Genomic DNA, 13950 nt, shown 5'->3' with positions numbered 1-13950 from the left:
AGAAACGGTTCCTGGCCAGCGGTCCTGTTTTTAAAAGGTCATTTTATTTGTAGTTGTGCCATTTGGAACTTGTGGTTTGGTTTTCATTGATGCAGAAATCACAAAAGGTCACAAAAGTGAGACAATCACACCGTTAAAAGTGGAGTTGACTCTCTTTAATTGTTTTATTCTGAAAGAAAGAACAAAGATTAATCTTGATTGGCTACTAAATACAGTTTGAAAGGACAAAACTGTTTTTTTTTTTTTAGATTAATAAAAGCTGACTCTCTTCCATCCCAGCAGCAAAGTTCATTAGCGTTTGTTGAGGCTGCAGCCGAATATTGTTCAGATGGAGCTGACTTTAGAGAAAAAGAAAAGAAAGATAATAGATTATGAGGTTAATGGGATGATAAAGACATGGCTCAGAGGCTGAATTTCTAATTTATTTAGCAAAAGCTTGTTTTTAAGACATTCAAAGACTGTTTAAAATAGGTATTAGATGCCATAATAGCTCCCTTTTAAATAACACTTGCTTTTGAAATAATATTTATTGATCAAATATCTGAAAGAAAGGAACGTTATCTTTTTGCAAATAATATAAATTCCAGACAGAACAATGAAAATGTTTTTTTTTTTAATTAATGTTGAAATTGTATTTCAATTTTTCTCGACATTGCGACTTTTTTCTCGAAGTGCACAATAAAAAAAAATGCCCTCTCAAATATTTTTTCTCCTGCGTGGCCCTAATTCTCTTCCGTAGTTCTCATCTACTTTTTCAACAAAAAAAAAAATCCCCAAATGCCAAAAGTTGAAAGAAACAGATAACAATAGATAATAGACAATAATCGATGATAATGTAACAACAATCTGCTGGTTCTTACTCTTGACCACCAGGGTGACGTTGACCTCTGCTCCTCCCACTGCGTTAGAGGTGGAGCACCTGTAGTCGCCGCTGTCCTGCGTCTCGTCCGCGTCCCTCACGGTCAGGTTGGCCCACGCAGACGTCTGCAGCAGCGTGTACTTGGACGGGTCTCGGACGTCGGAGCCGCGGTTGTTCAGCCAGGTGATGTCGCTGGCGGGGAGGTAGTTGGCTCTCAGGTTGCAGGTGAGCTGCACGTCCGTCCCCTCGTACACAGAGACGCGGCGGCGTTGCGTCAGCAGCACGGGGGCCTCTGCAAGGCAAGGCAAGTTTATTTGTATAGCACAATTCAACACAAGGTAATTCAAAGTGCTTTACATCAACATTAAAAGCAGCAAGACACAATTAAACACTAAATAACAAATAAAATGAAATAAAATGATAAGAAAAGAGGTAAAATAATAAAAAGAACAAGTTATTAAAAAGTAAGGGCAGTAGAGTACACCAGGTAAGTATTTAATTTAGGAGTACGCTTCAGTAAACCTGATTTAAAGGATCTACAGTTGGAGCAGACCTCAGGTCTACAGGAAGTTTGTTCCACCAGTGAGGAGCAGAATAACTGAACGCTGCCTCACCTTGCTTGGTTCTGGTTCTGGTTCTGGAACCACAACAAACCAGATCCAGATGAACCTCAGGGGTCTGGGAGCTTCATAGGAACTAACAGATCCAGCATGTATTTTGGTCCAAGACCATTCAGGTCTTTGTAGACCAGCAGTAAGATTTTAAACTCTATCCTTTGACTCACTGGAAGCCAGTGTAGTGATTTCATGACCGGTGTAATATGGTCCAGTTTCCTGGTGTTTGTAAGGACTCTGACAGCAGCGTTCTGGATCAGCTGCAGCTGCCTGATAGATTTCTTGTTAAGGCCTGTAAAGATGCCATTGCAATAATCCAACCTACTGAAAATGAATGCATGAATACGTTTTTCCATGTCTTGTTTAGACAGAAACCCCTTAATTCTAGCAATGTTTTTTAGGTGGGAATAGGCAGATTTAGTGATAAACTTTAGATGGCTGTTGAAGTTCAGGTCTGAGTCAATAATTACACCAAGATTTCTGGCTTGATTTGTAGCTGTCAATGACATGGAGCCAAGGTGAGCGCTGATCTTTTCCCTTTCATTTTTAAGGCCAAAAATGATCACCTCTGTCTTTTCTGTATTTAGCTGGAGAACATTCTGGCACATCCACTCATTGATTTGATGAATACAATTACTCAATGAGAGTAGGGGACTGTAGTCATGTGATGACACTGAAATATAGAGCTGTGTGTCATCGGCATAAGTATGGAAGAGATGCATCCAGTGATTAACCAGCACCACGTCTGAGCGGTGATGAGGCGGAGCACCGACCCAGCGTGAGCCTGCAGGTCTGGGGCCGGGCCAGCAGCGGGTGCTGGGCGTGGCAGGTGTAGGGCTCCCCGCTGCGGGCGGCGCCGTAGCCCAGGACCAGGACGTTGGAGCTTTCCTCCCCGGCCTTGCTGTGACCCCCGGGGCCCTCCCACCACAGCAGGGCTCTGGGGGCCCCCCCGCTCCAGGAGCAGGACAGGATCAGATGCTGCTTGTCGTTGGTCACATAAGCGAAGCACACCGGCTCTGACGCGGGAACATCTGGACGAGAAGTTTTAGTTTAGTTTAGTTTATTTGCACATAAAAATATACAACGGTTTTAAAAGTACAGCCAAACGCGCAAACTAATCATATGTGAATGGAAGGCCTCTGTCAGTCTCTGGTCGAGCCAGATCGGTCACTTGGCAGCTTTGGAAAAGCTGACGTTCAGACTTATGAACAATGTAGACCTATATACAGTGGGGAGAACAAGTATTTGATACACTGCCGATTTTGCAGGTTTTCCCACTTGCAAAGCAGGTAGAAGTCTGTAATTTTTATCATATGTACTCTTCAACTGTGAAAATCCAGAAAATCACATTGTATGATTTTTAAGTAATTAATTTGCATTTTATTGCATGACATAAGTATTTGATCACCTGTCAACCAGTAAGACTTCCGGCTCTCACAGACCTGTTAGTTCTTCTTTAAGAAGCCCTCCTGTTCTCCATTCATTACCTGTATTAACTGCACCTGTTTGAACTCGTTACCTGTATAAAAGACACCTGTCAACACACTCAAACAAACTCCAACCTCTCCACAATGGCCAAGACCAGAGAGCTGTGTAAGGACATCAGGGATAAAATTGTAGACCTGCACAAGGCTGGGATGGGCTACAGGACAATAGGCAAGCAGCTTGGTGAGAAGGCAACAACTGTTGGCGCAATTATTAGAAAATGGAAGAAGTTCAAGATGACGGTCAATCTCCCTCGGTCTGGGGCTCCATGCAAAATCTCACCTGGTGGGGCATCAATGATCATGAGGAAGGTGAGGGATCAGCCCAGAACTACACGGCAGGACCTGGTCAATGACCTGAAGAGAGCTGGCACCACAGTCTCAAAGAAAACCATTAGTAACACACTACGCCGCCATGGATTAAAATCCTGCAGCGCACGCAAGGTCCCCCTGCTCAAGCCAGTACATGTCCAGGCCCGTCTGAAGTTTGCCAATGACCATCTGGATGATCCAGAGGAGGAATGGGAGAAGGTCATGTGGTCTGATGAGACTAAAATAGAGCTTTTTGGTCCAAACTCCATTCGCCGTGTTTGGAGGAAGAAGAAAGATGAGTACAACCCCAAGAACACCATCCCAACCGTGAAGCATGGAGGTGGAAAAATTATTCTTTGGGGATGCTTTTCTGCAAAGGGGACAGGACGACTGCACCGTATTGAGGGGAGGATGGATGGGGCCATGTATCGCGAGATCTTGGCCAACAACCTCCTTCCCTCAGTAAGAGCATTGAAGATGGGTCGTGGCTGGGTCTTCCAGCATGACAACGACCCGCAACACACAGCCAGGGCAACTAAGGAGTGGCTCCGTAAGAAGCATTTCAAGGTCCTGGAGTGGCCTAGCCAGTCTCCAGACCTGAACCCAATAGAAAATCTTTGGAGGGAGCTGAAAGTCCGTATTGCCCAGCGACAGCCCCGAAACCTGAAGGATCTGGAGAAGATCTGTATGGAGGAGTGGGCCAAAATCCCTGCTGCAGTGTGTGCAAACCTGGTCAAGAACTACAGGAAACGTCTGATCTCTGTAATTGCAAACAAATTTTTCTGTACCAAATATTAAGTTCTGTTTTTCTGATGTATCAAATACTTATGTCATGCAATAAAATGCAAATTAATTACTTAAAAATCATACAATGTGATCTTCTGGATTTTTTTTTAGATTCTGTCACTCACAGTTGAAGAGTACCTATGATAAAAATGACAGACTTCTACATGCTTTTCAAGTGGGAAAACCTGCAAAAGCGGCAGTGTATCAAATACTTGTTCTCCCCACTGTATGTCAAAATGGAATAAGTGGATAACCTATATTGAGAGATTAGACAGAAGTCCAATTCATACATAACCCTTCAACCTCGTGTACCATTGCCATATATGTTAACCATCTCAATTTTATTTATTTATTTTTATTATTTATCTTTTTTTTTCTTCTTTAATCTGTTTTACTTTTATTTTTTTGTTTGTTTTCACATAATCCTAACTTAATTATAATCTTACTTCATTCTATCTTTCATTGGATTTAGAATTGAGCTGATGTAATTTCCTAAGGGGTTGCTCTTTCTGTTAGTGTGATGTTGATCCTTGCGGTTGGTCTTGATGAAAAATGATAATAAAACTATGAATCTCAAAAAAGAAAAAGTACAGCCGAACAGTTTGTAGAAAAATACAATATAACAGAAAATGTGCGGGAGGAATCAAAAAAACCCATAAGGGCTTGTCGAGTGGTTCCTCCTATAATGAAACAAACAATATCTACAGAAATATGTAAAACATAATAAAACTAAGGAAAATAAGCTAAATTACTAGAAAACTAAAACAGGAATCTAATGAGGCTGTGCAGAGTAGTGAAAATAAGTACTGAAAATAAATGGTTAAGCTTTGCTAAGTTTGGCTAGCAAAAATGTGATTTGTTTTTTGAAATTATTTGTACTCGAGCATTCTCTAATATGGTGTGGTAAGGTGTAGGGATGTCCCGATCAGGTTTTTTTGCCCCCGAGTCCGAGTCCGAGTCCTTTGATTTTGAGGACTTGCCGATACCGAGTCCCGATCCGATACTTTTATAAAACAATAAAAAATGAAGAAGAGAAAAGAAAATTATGCAGGATGACCCTTTTATTATATTTTAACATGTGTACTGTAAACTGAGCACATAGGAGGTAGGCAGCTTGAACATTCTTAAGTCAGTATAAAAAAAATTTCTTTTCTCTTTTTTTTTTTTTTTTTAGCATAGGGCTGCTTCAGCTTCAAAACAAACAGGCGTGCTCTGCGCGCATGCGGTATGGCTGCCGCTCCGAGCCCACTACTCCATGTGTGCGTTGATTTATGGTCCCGCGTCACACCAACGCAGAGCCTTCCGCGACACGGAACCATAATGTCAGCGCCGCAGCTCCGCTTCAGTCCTGGGGCCTCATCTATAAAGCTTGCTTGCGCAGAAAAAGCGCCTGAAAGTTGCGGAAGCCACCAACTACGCAAAGCCTCGGATCTAAAAAGAAAAAACTAACCGATGGCTGCCGCTCCAAGGGTCCAGGGTCTGGCGTAAGGTGCGCGTCGCCGCGAACCCTACGCTGTAGACTCTGCGTCGGTGCGACGCGGAACCAGAAATCAACGCACACGTGGATGTCGGCGCCAGTGAGTATTTTCACCGGACATTTTGACCGGAGAGATTATAAAATACCGGACTTCGGCATATTTTACCGGACAAAGTCCGGCAATTACCGGACAACGGAAACCCTGATATATATATCCGATTCCTGATCGGCTCATAACGTCCGAGTCCGGATCGAGTCTGCAATCACGTGATCGGCCCCGATTTCCGATCACGTGATCGGATCGGGACAACTCTAGTAAGGTGTTCCAATAAAGAGGAACCTCTGAACCTAACTGAAAATTGGGAAAAAGTAGACCCGAAAAGGGTGGGATGGAGATTGTTCGCAGACCTAGTATTGAAGTGATGAATTTGGGAATTTAATTGAAATAAAGAATGAAATCAGGTTGGAAGTAGCTTGTGAATTGATTTGGTGGATCTAGTAAGTCTATTGGAAAATGAAGAGGAAAAACACGGCAGCAAACCTTCATGCATCCTCTTTTTAATACATTTGTAAATATTCTCTGTTTCCTGGACTCACATGTGCTGGTGCTGCACTCCACCGGCTCCTCCAGGGCGGGGTGGTGGCCCCGGCAGGTGAAGATGCTGTTGGGGATCAGGCTCTCCGAGGGCAGCAGGAGGGTGTGTAGATCTGGATCTGGATCTGGACCCGGCCCGGCAAGTGCCAGGTCTCCGGTCCAGTGCAGGGAGGGGGGTGGGAACCCCCCGGGCCAGGAGCAGAGCAGCCTCAGGGAGCTGTGGTTCAGAGCCGGCTCCACGGAGCAGGAGGGGTGGCCGTCGGGGGGGTCTGTGGGAATGTCCAAGTGCAAAGCTGAGGTCATGTGAGGTCTTCAAGGACCTTCAAGGTCAAAAAACAATCAGCTAACTCATCAATAGAAAACAGCTGAATGGGTCTGGAAGTAAGTACATTTCCATTTACCAGCTTAGGTTGAAGACTCAGTAAGTGTGCACACCCCTCTAAACATCCACAAAGTAACTGTTAGCAACTGCCAAAGTACCTTAAAGTACTTTTGTGCCTACTCCCATGGCCATGACTTCAGTCTGTCTCTGACTAAACATTAGACTTTGGTCTCAAGACCACTTTTTTGTGTTCTTGGTCTCGTCTCGGTCTCTCCAGGTCTCGGACTCGGATAATTGAGATGCCGTTGCACACCAAGGTGACAGAATCTGGTGATCAGCAGTTCTTCAGTGTAATCTTGTTACTATAACGGTAAATAATTTCAATTTATAATTGTATCTTTAATATCTAAAATTCAGGTTTCATCTCCAAATTAAGTACAATTTAAATCAGTAACATTTACTATTAACTACTTTTCTGAGGTGGAGGGGGGTGTTGGAGCTGGTTATTCTGTTAGAGGACTTTGGGACTAGTTAGTAGTCGTGTCAATCCTTAAAAGCACTGGAGTCAATCCTCCAATAGTGTAAATAGCGGTAGTGCAGTCGCCACACATATCTGATCTCAGCTGATGGATGGAAACATTTATAGTGAGTTCAACATCATCATCCACTTCTCTGTGTTATTGTGCTGCAGTTGAATACAAGCTCATATGGAAACTAGCTGAACCAGGATGATGTTCTACAATCACGCAGGATCAGGAAATAACTAGGTTTGTTTTTGGTCTCGGTCTGAACTAGTCTTGGTCTTGATACTCTGGTCTTGGTAGAGTCTTGGTCTCAGTTTAGGTGGTCTTGATTACAAGTCTACAAAACATATTAGCTTAACAAGGTTTGTCCACCCATCCATAGAGTCATTTTTGTAATTTATTTGGTAATTTATTTATTTATCTCCTGTACTCTTTTTTTTTTTTTTTTAATCATTGCTCTATCCACAAAGCACATGATCACTTTGCTTTTTTGCACTATTCATCCAAGCAACACTGTTTTTTTTTTGCCCTAAATTTCCTTCAGGAATAATAAAGTACCCATCTATCTATATATCATGTTTGAGAAGAATTTAGGATATTTACATCGTCTCGCTTAAAAAAAAAGATGAAAAGAAAGAAGAGAGTAAACTTAAACTGGAAGAGGACTGAAAACAATGATGCATCAAAAATGATAAGGAGGACAGAAGCTTTGGTGAAAAGCACATATGCTGGCAATAGCTAGACTTGACTGTTTTTTTTTAAAGCATTTATCTTCATGAGCTGTTAGTTCTGTCTCTTCCATTGCAGGGTGAAGCTAAAGATCCGATAACACAACCAAAGATCCTTCTGAAAACTGCCCACGTGAAGTGCACCATGTTTAAGCCCCGCCCATAAACTGCCCCTAAGTAATAAGCCACGCCCCCTGTAACATAGATAGATAGATGGATGGATGGATGGATGGATGGATGGATGGATGGATGGATGGATAGATAGATACCGAAGGACACGGCCCAAAGTTAAGCATATAAGAGCTTTTTTCAGTCTGAAAAAAGAACCATTTTAGTTTTCACGGGCACAAAACTAAACCAAAGTCAGGACTTTCTAAGGGAATCCTGTTCAAGAGATTTGGATTTAAAGGAGCTTGAGGCTCCTTTTAAGAAATTAGACTCTCTAGCGCCACCCTTCTCCACGATGGCAGTCGGGGGTACTGCAGCCAACAGTGAAGCCGGCACGGGAGAACGGGGAGAACGCGCATGCAGCGTCATGTGACGTCACATCCGCGGGACAGCGCGGGAAATTCGGCCCCACAATTGCAGCACATTTTGCAGCACACAGCCTGTTCAAGGCAAATGAGAGATACGACTAGAGGGCTCATTCTTTTTGGTTTGGAACGCTTCATCTGACATTATTACTAGAAAACTTAAAACGTATACGAATTTTTTTTTAATAAATCCTGCCTCAATCCTGCCTCATGCTCCTTTAATTACGATTAAAAGTGAATTAGACACGACCACTTTAGTCAGAAGAGCTCAGGCTGAGTGAAGGTCATCACTCACAGTAGACGGTCAGGCGGATGGTTTTCCTGGAGCGGGTGTTCAGGTGGGTGTTCTGGGCCAGGCAGGCGTAGTCTCCGGTGTGCAGGCGGAGGATCTCTTTGATGGTGTACTGGGGTCCGGTGTGGACCTGGGAGTTGTTGTAGAACCAGAGGTACCGGCTGGCCGGGTTGGACTGGGCCTGACACAGCAGAGAAACAGTCTCTCCCTCCAGAGCCGAGTATCCTCGCTCTGCTGTTCTGGACGGAGTCACGACCATCTGAGGAGCGTCTGGACCGACTGGGGAGACGCAGCATCAGTCGACGGTTATCCAAGTTGTCACATCATGACCTCTTCTCTCATCGTGTCATCCCATAATACTCACAGACGGCGTCCAGCCAGAGCGGCTCGGAGCGGGCGGTGTTGACGGCGTTGCTGGCCTCACAGCGGTACCAGCCCGTGTGGCTGCGCTTCACCCTGGAGATGGTGAGGAGTTTAGTTTAGTTCATTGTTTTGCACAGTTTTTTTTTAAAATATACAGGAAATATCAATGATAAACACTATAGGTGCAGGAAGAGGCAAAAAACCCAATGGGCTTATTTGAAGCCTCCACCGAAGATATTCAAATTTCATGTCAAGATTAACATACAAAAAACAGAAAGTAAAACTACACAAAAGTGATGGCAAACTACTAATGCAATATATAAATAATAAAGAATAAAGACAAAAAATAAATGTGTGTGAGTGTGCCTGGGATATTGTTTTTACAACTTATATTATATTGACTCCTGAGCAAATAAGATGGTACATGTCACTATGAGTGAAACACAAAAAAAAACAAAAAAACAAAAAAAAACAAAAAGAACATGGATACATGAACAACAATTCATTGGGAAAACGGTTACAAAACAGCAGTCAAGTGGTCCTTCAAACGTCTTTTGTAATATTTCAGAGAGGACGAGCTCTTTTCCAAGTGGGAAAAATCATTCCACAATTTAGTGCCCCTAAATCTCACCGAAAATTGACCTCTGCAAGTGAGAAATTTAGGAGGTCGCTGCTTCCCTCTGCTACGGTTGTGATGGCGCCGCCGCTGGTTTGATGGCGCCACGCGTACCGGACCGGTTCTGTCCCGTTCTCCACCCTGCAGCCCATCAACACCTTTGACCCCTCCAGGGGAGACGCGTCGCTCGTCGTGAGCCGTGGCTGGCTCACGGGGACTGTATCCAAGACAAAGACTGTTTTAACACTGCAACTCTTCTTTCTTTTGTATTTCTGACAATCAGCGGCTGAACAGACATTGATTGATTGATATTGATTGACAGGGGTTGATTGCAGTTGCGGCTGGTCAGTAGAGGGTGCTAGGGCGCCGCCCCCATCAAATCAAGAGAAGAAAAAAAAGAAATAATAATAAAATAAAAAACATGCGTCCCAGAAACTCAATTATCAGCAACGGATCAGTTATCAGTATCGTGACTCGTACGTTGTTTTAATCTAATGTGATTGGACAATTCATTTCCCGTCTAAGTTAGAAAATCAAACTGAACTACACAAACCAGATTTTTATGTTTGTTTTAAATAGGTTAAATAACACTGGCTTTTGAAATATTTGTTGATCAAATATCTGAAAGAAAGGAACGTTATCTTATCAAATAATATAAATTCCAGACAGAACAATGGAAATGTTCATGTTTTTCTTCTTTCTAATGTGTAAAAATAAACTGAACCCAAACCAGGAAGAAAAAAACAATATAAAATAACAGTGGACTTGTTGAAATGTTAAACCCCTACTTTATGTTCAGTTTTCTTTTTCCTCTGCAGCAGAACTGAACTGCTTCACTAAAACTTATGACCAATAAGCCATTGTTGGATGTTTACATTGTTCAAAATTAAAGGACCGAAATATTATTTTCTATCTTTCTTTTTTCCCCATTGTTCCAAGCTTGTACTTAACCGTGACTTCTGTGCACCGTTACACCCCGATGTATGTATGTAAATTGGGCCCCCCAAAGATTTTTAGCAGCAGCCGCCAGTGTTGATTGAGTTGTAGCTACAGCAGTATCACGCACGCTTTTCATCTTACTCGGGTTAAACCAGCCGTGCTGTCCTGTTGACTTTGCAGCTTCTTATTCACCGTGAATGCATGAGGCGTGACGGATGAAAGCCGTCCTGCTCAAACTCTGGCATTCTGGTGTGTAATGTAGTACAGTAAATATTGATCTAACTGTATTCCTTATTTGTTTTTATCCTACTTAGCTTCCTCAGTGATAAAAAGTTATATCCTTCAAATCCAAACAGAAACAGTGATTTTCTACGGTGCACTGCTCGTTATACATTGATGTTTTAAACGGTTTAACAAAGCAGCTATGGATCATAAACCTTAATTTTCTACAAGTGTTTTTCCTCCTTAACGAAACAATATATTAGTATCAGTCCTGCAACAGTGGGGTGGGGGGGGGGTCACTGTCTGACAAGTGAGTGTAAATATTCTGAATGTGATGTATGCTTAAACTGGTATTGATCTGTCTAAGTGGGCCTTTTGTAGTTGGCTGAATGAATCGTGCTGCTTATCCCGTCGTACAATCACATTACTTATCATACGTGCCGATACTCCGGCCTGCTTCTCCCATCTCGGGGGGGGGGGGCAGCATCCATTTACTCTGGGTAATATATCCACGTATTATCCAGTAGAACACACTACAGCAGGATAATGTGTTCGGTCCAGCCGAGACACTCAGAGCCATATTTAGTTCATGTCGTGAGAAATGTTCAGCAGATTCATTTAAATATCTCTCGGTGGCAGGGTGGAGGATTGGGCGTGGTCTGCGGGAGCAGCACACAGGTGTACCTGGTTCTGCTGATTGGGCACACCTGTGCCCAATCAACCTCTCCACCCTGCCTGGCTATTTGAACAGCGGCTGTTGTTAAGATACAGTGGGAAACAAAATGATTTAGTCAGACACCAATTGTGCAAGTTCTCCCACTTAAAAAGATGAGAGAGGCCTGTCATTTTCATAGGTTCACTTCAACTATGAGAGACAGAATGGGGGGAAAGAATCCAGGAAATCACATTGTAGGATTTTTACTGAATGAATTGGTAAATTCCTGGGTAAAATAAGTATTTGGTCACCTACTGTTAGAGCCAATTTCTATTGTGTTGTTCTTCCCATTGAATAACAGGGGTATGTGAATTGTAGTGCCATTGTTGCACTGTAGGTGGTGTATGGAGCCAGGGAATAGGTTTATAAAGGTGAGGCTGATCATGGGCAGGTGTGCTGGTTGCCGGCGGTGAGCACACAGTTTTTTGACCGTTTCACTTTGGCTTCGCATGGTTGCAGTTTTTTTTGGTCTGCAGCCGTTGTAACCTGGTAAGTTATACAGTTTTTTAACAAGCCATTACTCAGTTTCCTTGGTAACACCTGAGGGTTTGACTAATACCTGGAACAATCACTACCGTCCCATATGGTCCTTATGCAACAGACACAGTGTTGTTTCTCCAGTAACTAGGACAGACCTGAGATACGACTTAGCAACAGGAAATATTCTAGTCTTCTAGCTCAGCTTCGCTCGGCTTTTTTTTTTTTTCTAAATATTTTTATCCCCATTTTTTTCCCCATTTTCATCACCCAGTGCTCTACCTAAGTGACAGTCCTGGGCATTGCTCCCCTCTACCAACCCCGGAGAACATGCAAACTCCACACAGAAAGGCCCTTTCGCCAACCCCTGCACCCCCACTTGCTGTGAGACGGCTGCACTACCAGCTGTGCCACCGTGCCCCTACTATTTTCTTTTCTCTCCTCTCCTTCACTCCAGTCATCAAAATTGTTAAATTCATCAAATAAATTAAAAGAAATGATAAAATAACTCATGTCGCCGTCCTGCGGTAGCCGGCTCTTCTCTGAATCTCCGTTGCCGTGGTTACCACCTGGCAGTTGATCCAGCGCAATGATATTAAAGATATCAGGAAATTTGACAGAACTTGTTGTCTAGGTGTAGGTTATCACTTTTAATGTACACCTGCAAGCCAATCAGAATCGAGTATTCACACAGACCGTGGTATAAAACAAGGTATTGAGATGAACTTTTGTTATCGACCAAATACTTTTTTCCACTATAATTTGCAAATACATTCTTTAAAAATCAGACAATGTGGTTTTCTGTATTTCTTTTTTTTCATTTTGTCTCTCATAGTTTAGATATACCTGTGATAAAAATTACAGGCCTCTCTTATCTTTTTAAGTGGAAGAACTTGCACAACTGGTGTCTGACTAAATATATATATATATATATATATATATATATATATATATATATATATACACACACACACACACACACGGGTGTCTCTGCATGTAACAAATAGCACAGTATTTCATGCACACATCACACGGACTCCTTCCCGTGCACCGACCGAGTGTGAGGCTGCAGGTCCTGGTCTGGACCAGAAGGGGGTGCTTGGCGTGGCAGGTGTAAGGTTCCCCGAAGTGGAAGGTGCTGTAGTTGAGAACCAGGGTGCTGAAGTCTTCTCCCCCCCCGTCGCTCAGACCAGCGGGGGCCCCCCACCACAGTAGAGCCTTAGGGGCCCCTCCATGCCAGGAGCAGGACAGGATCACGTGCTGCTTGTTGTTGGTCACGTTGGCGAAACACTGCGGCTCCGCGGAGGGAAGATCTGGGGGTTAAAAGGTGAAACCTTTTAAAAAATAAAGTCGGCCGTGCCGCCTCACCCCCCGATGTGACTCTACCTCATCCTTACTTATGTGTGTGGTGCACTCGGTTACTTGCTCGAGGGCGGGGTGGGAACCTCGGCAGGTGAATGAACTGCTAGCAGGACTCAGGCCTCCAACGGGCAGCAGGACGTTAGAGAGTTGATGTGTTTGCTGCCGTGTGTCGTCCTGACCCCGACCTGCAGGTATCAGCTCACCTGACCAGTGGAGGAAAGGTGGGGGGGCGCCGCCGGGCCAGGAGCAGAGCAGCCTCAGGGAGGTGTGGTTCAGAGCCGGCTCCACGGAGCAGGATGGGGAGCCGCCGGGGGGGTCTACAAGAACAAGATTACGAGTAGATAACCATAATAACCGTTTCATCATGTCTGCAACAGATCTGACTAAAACCATTGTCTTGACTGTTGAATAAAATGACTAAATTACATGTTAGTCTCCATGGCGATGTTGACGTCTCCCTGCATAATAATCAAATATGTTTCTGTGAATTAATTTTGACTAAAGTCTGATTTAATTTACTATTTTGAGATCTGTATTTAAAGCCAGTGTATGTTGCAGTACCACATCTGACCACACGGGGGAGACATACCACAAGCGTGTTGACGATTCAGCCCCGTAGACCAGGGGTCACCAACCCTGGTCCTCGAGGGCCGGTGTCCCTGCAGGCTTTAGATGTTTCCCTGCTTCATTGCACCATGATACAAGTGACTGTGTCATTAACAGAACTATC

General features: G+C 43.6%; 1 protein-coding gene across 1 annotated transcript in view; it reads right to left on the bottom strand.

Moving 5' to 3' along the window:
- Positions 1-13950, bottom strand: part of LOC133460278 (V-set and immunoglobulin domain-containing protein 10-like 2) — a 35850-nt gene that overhangs the window by 5852 nt on the left and 16048 nt on the right. Inside the window, 4 exon segments of the mRNA XM_061740874.1 lie at positions 861-1151; positions 2247-2504; positions 6130-6396; positions 8530-8805. Coding sequence (XP_061596858.1) covers positions 861-1151; positions 2247-2504; positions 6130-6396; positions 8530-8805 — 1092 coding nt within the window.

Source organism: Cololabis saira, chromosome 14 (assembly GCF_033807715.1).
Source record: "Cololabis saira isolate AMF1-May2022 chromosome 14, fColSai1.1, whole genome shotgun sequence".
Lineage (NCBI taxonomy): Eukaryota > Metazoa > Chordata > Actinopteri > Beloniformes > Belonidae > Cololabis > Cololabis saira.
The sequence above is the reverse complement of the archived record's forward strand: the minus strand, read 5'-3'. Positions and strand labels throughout refer to the sequence as shown.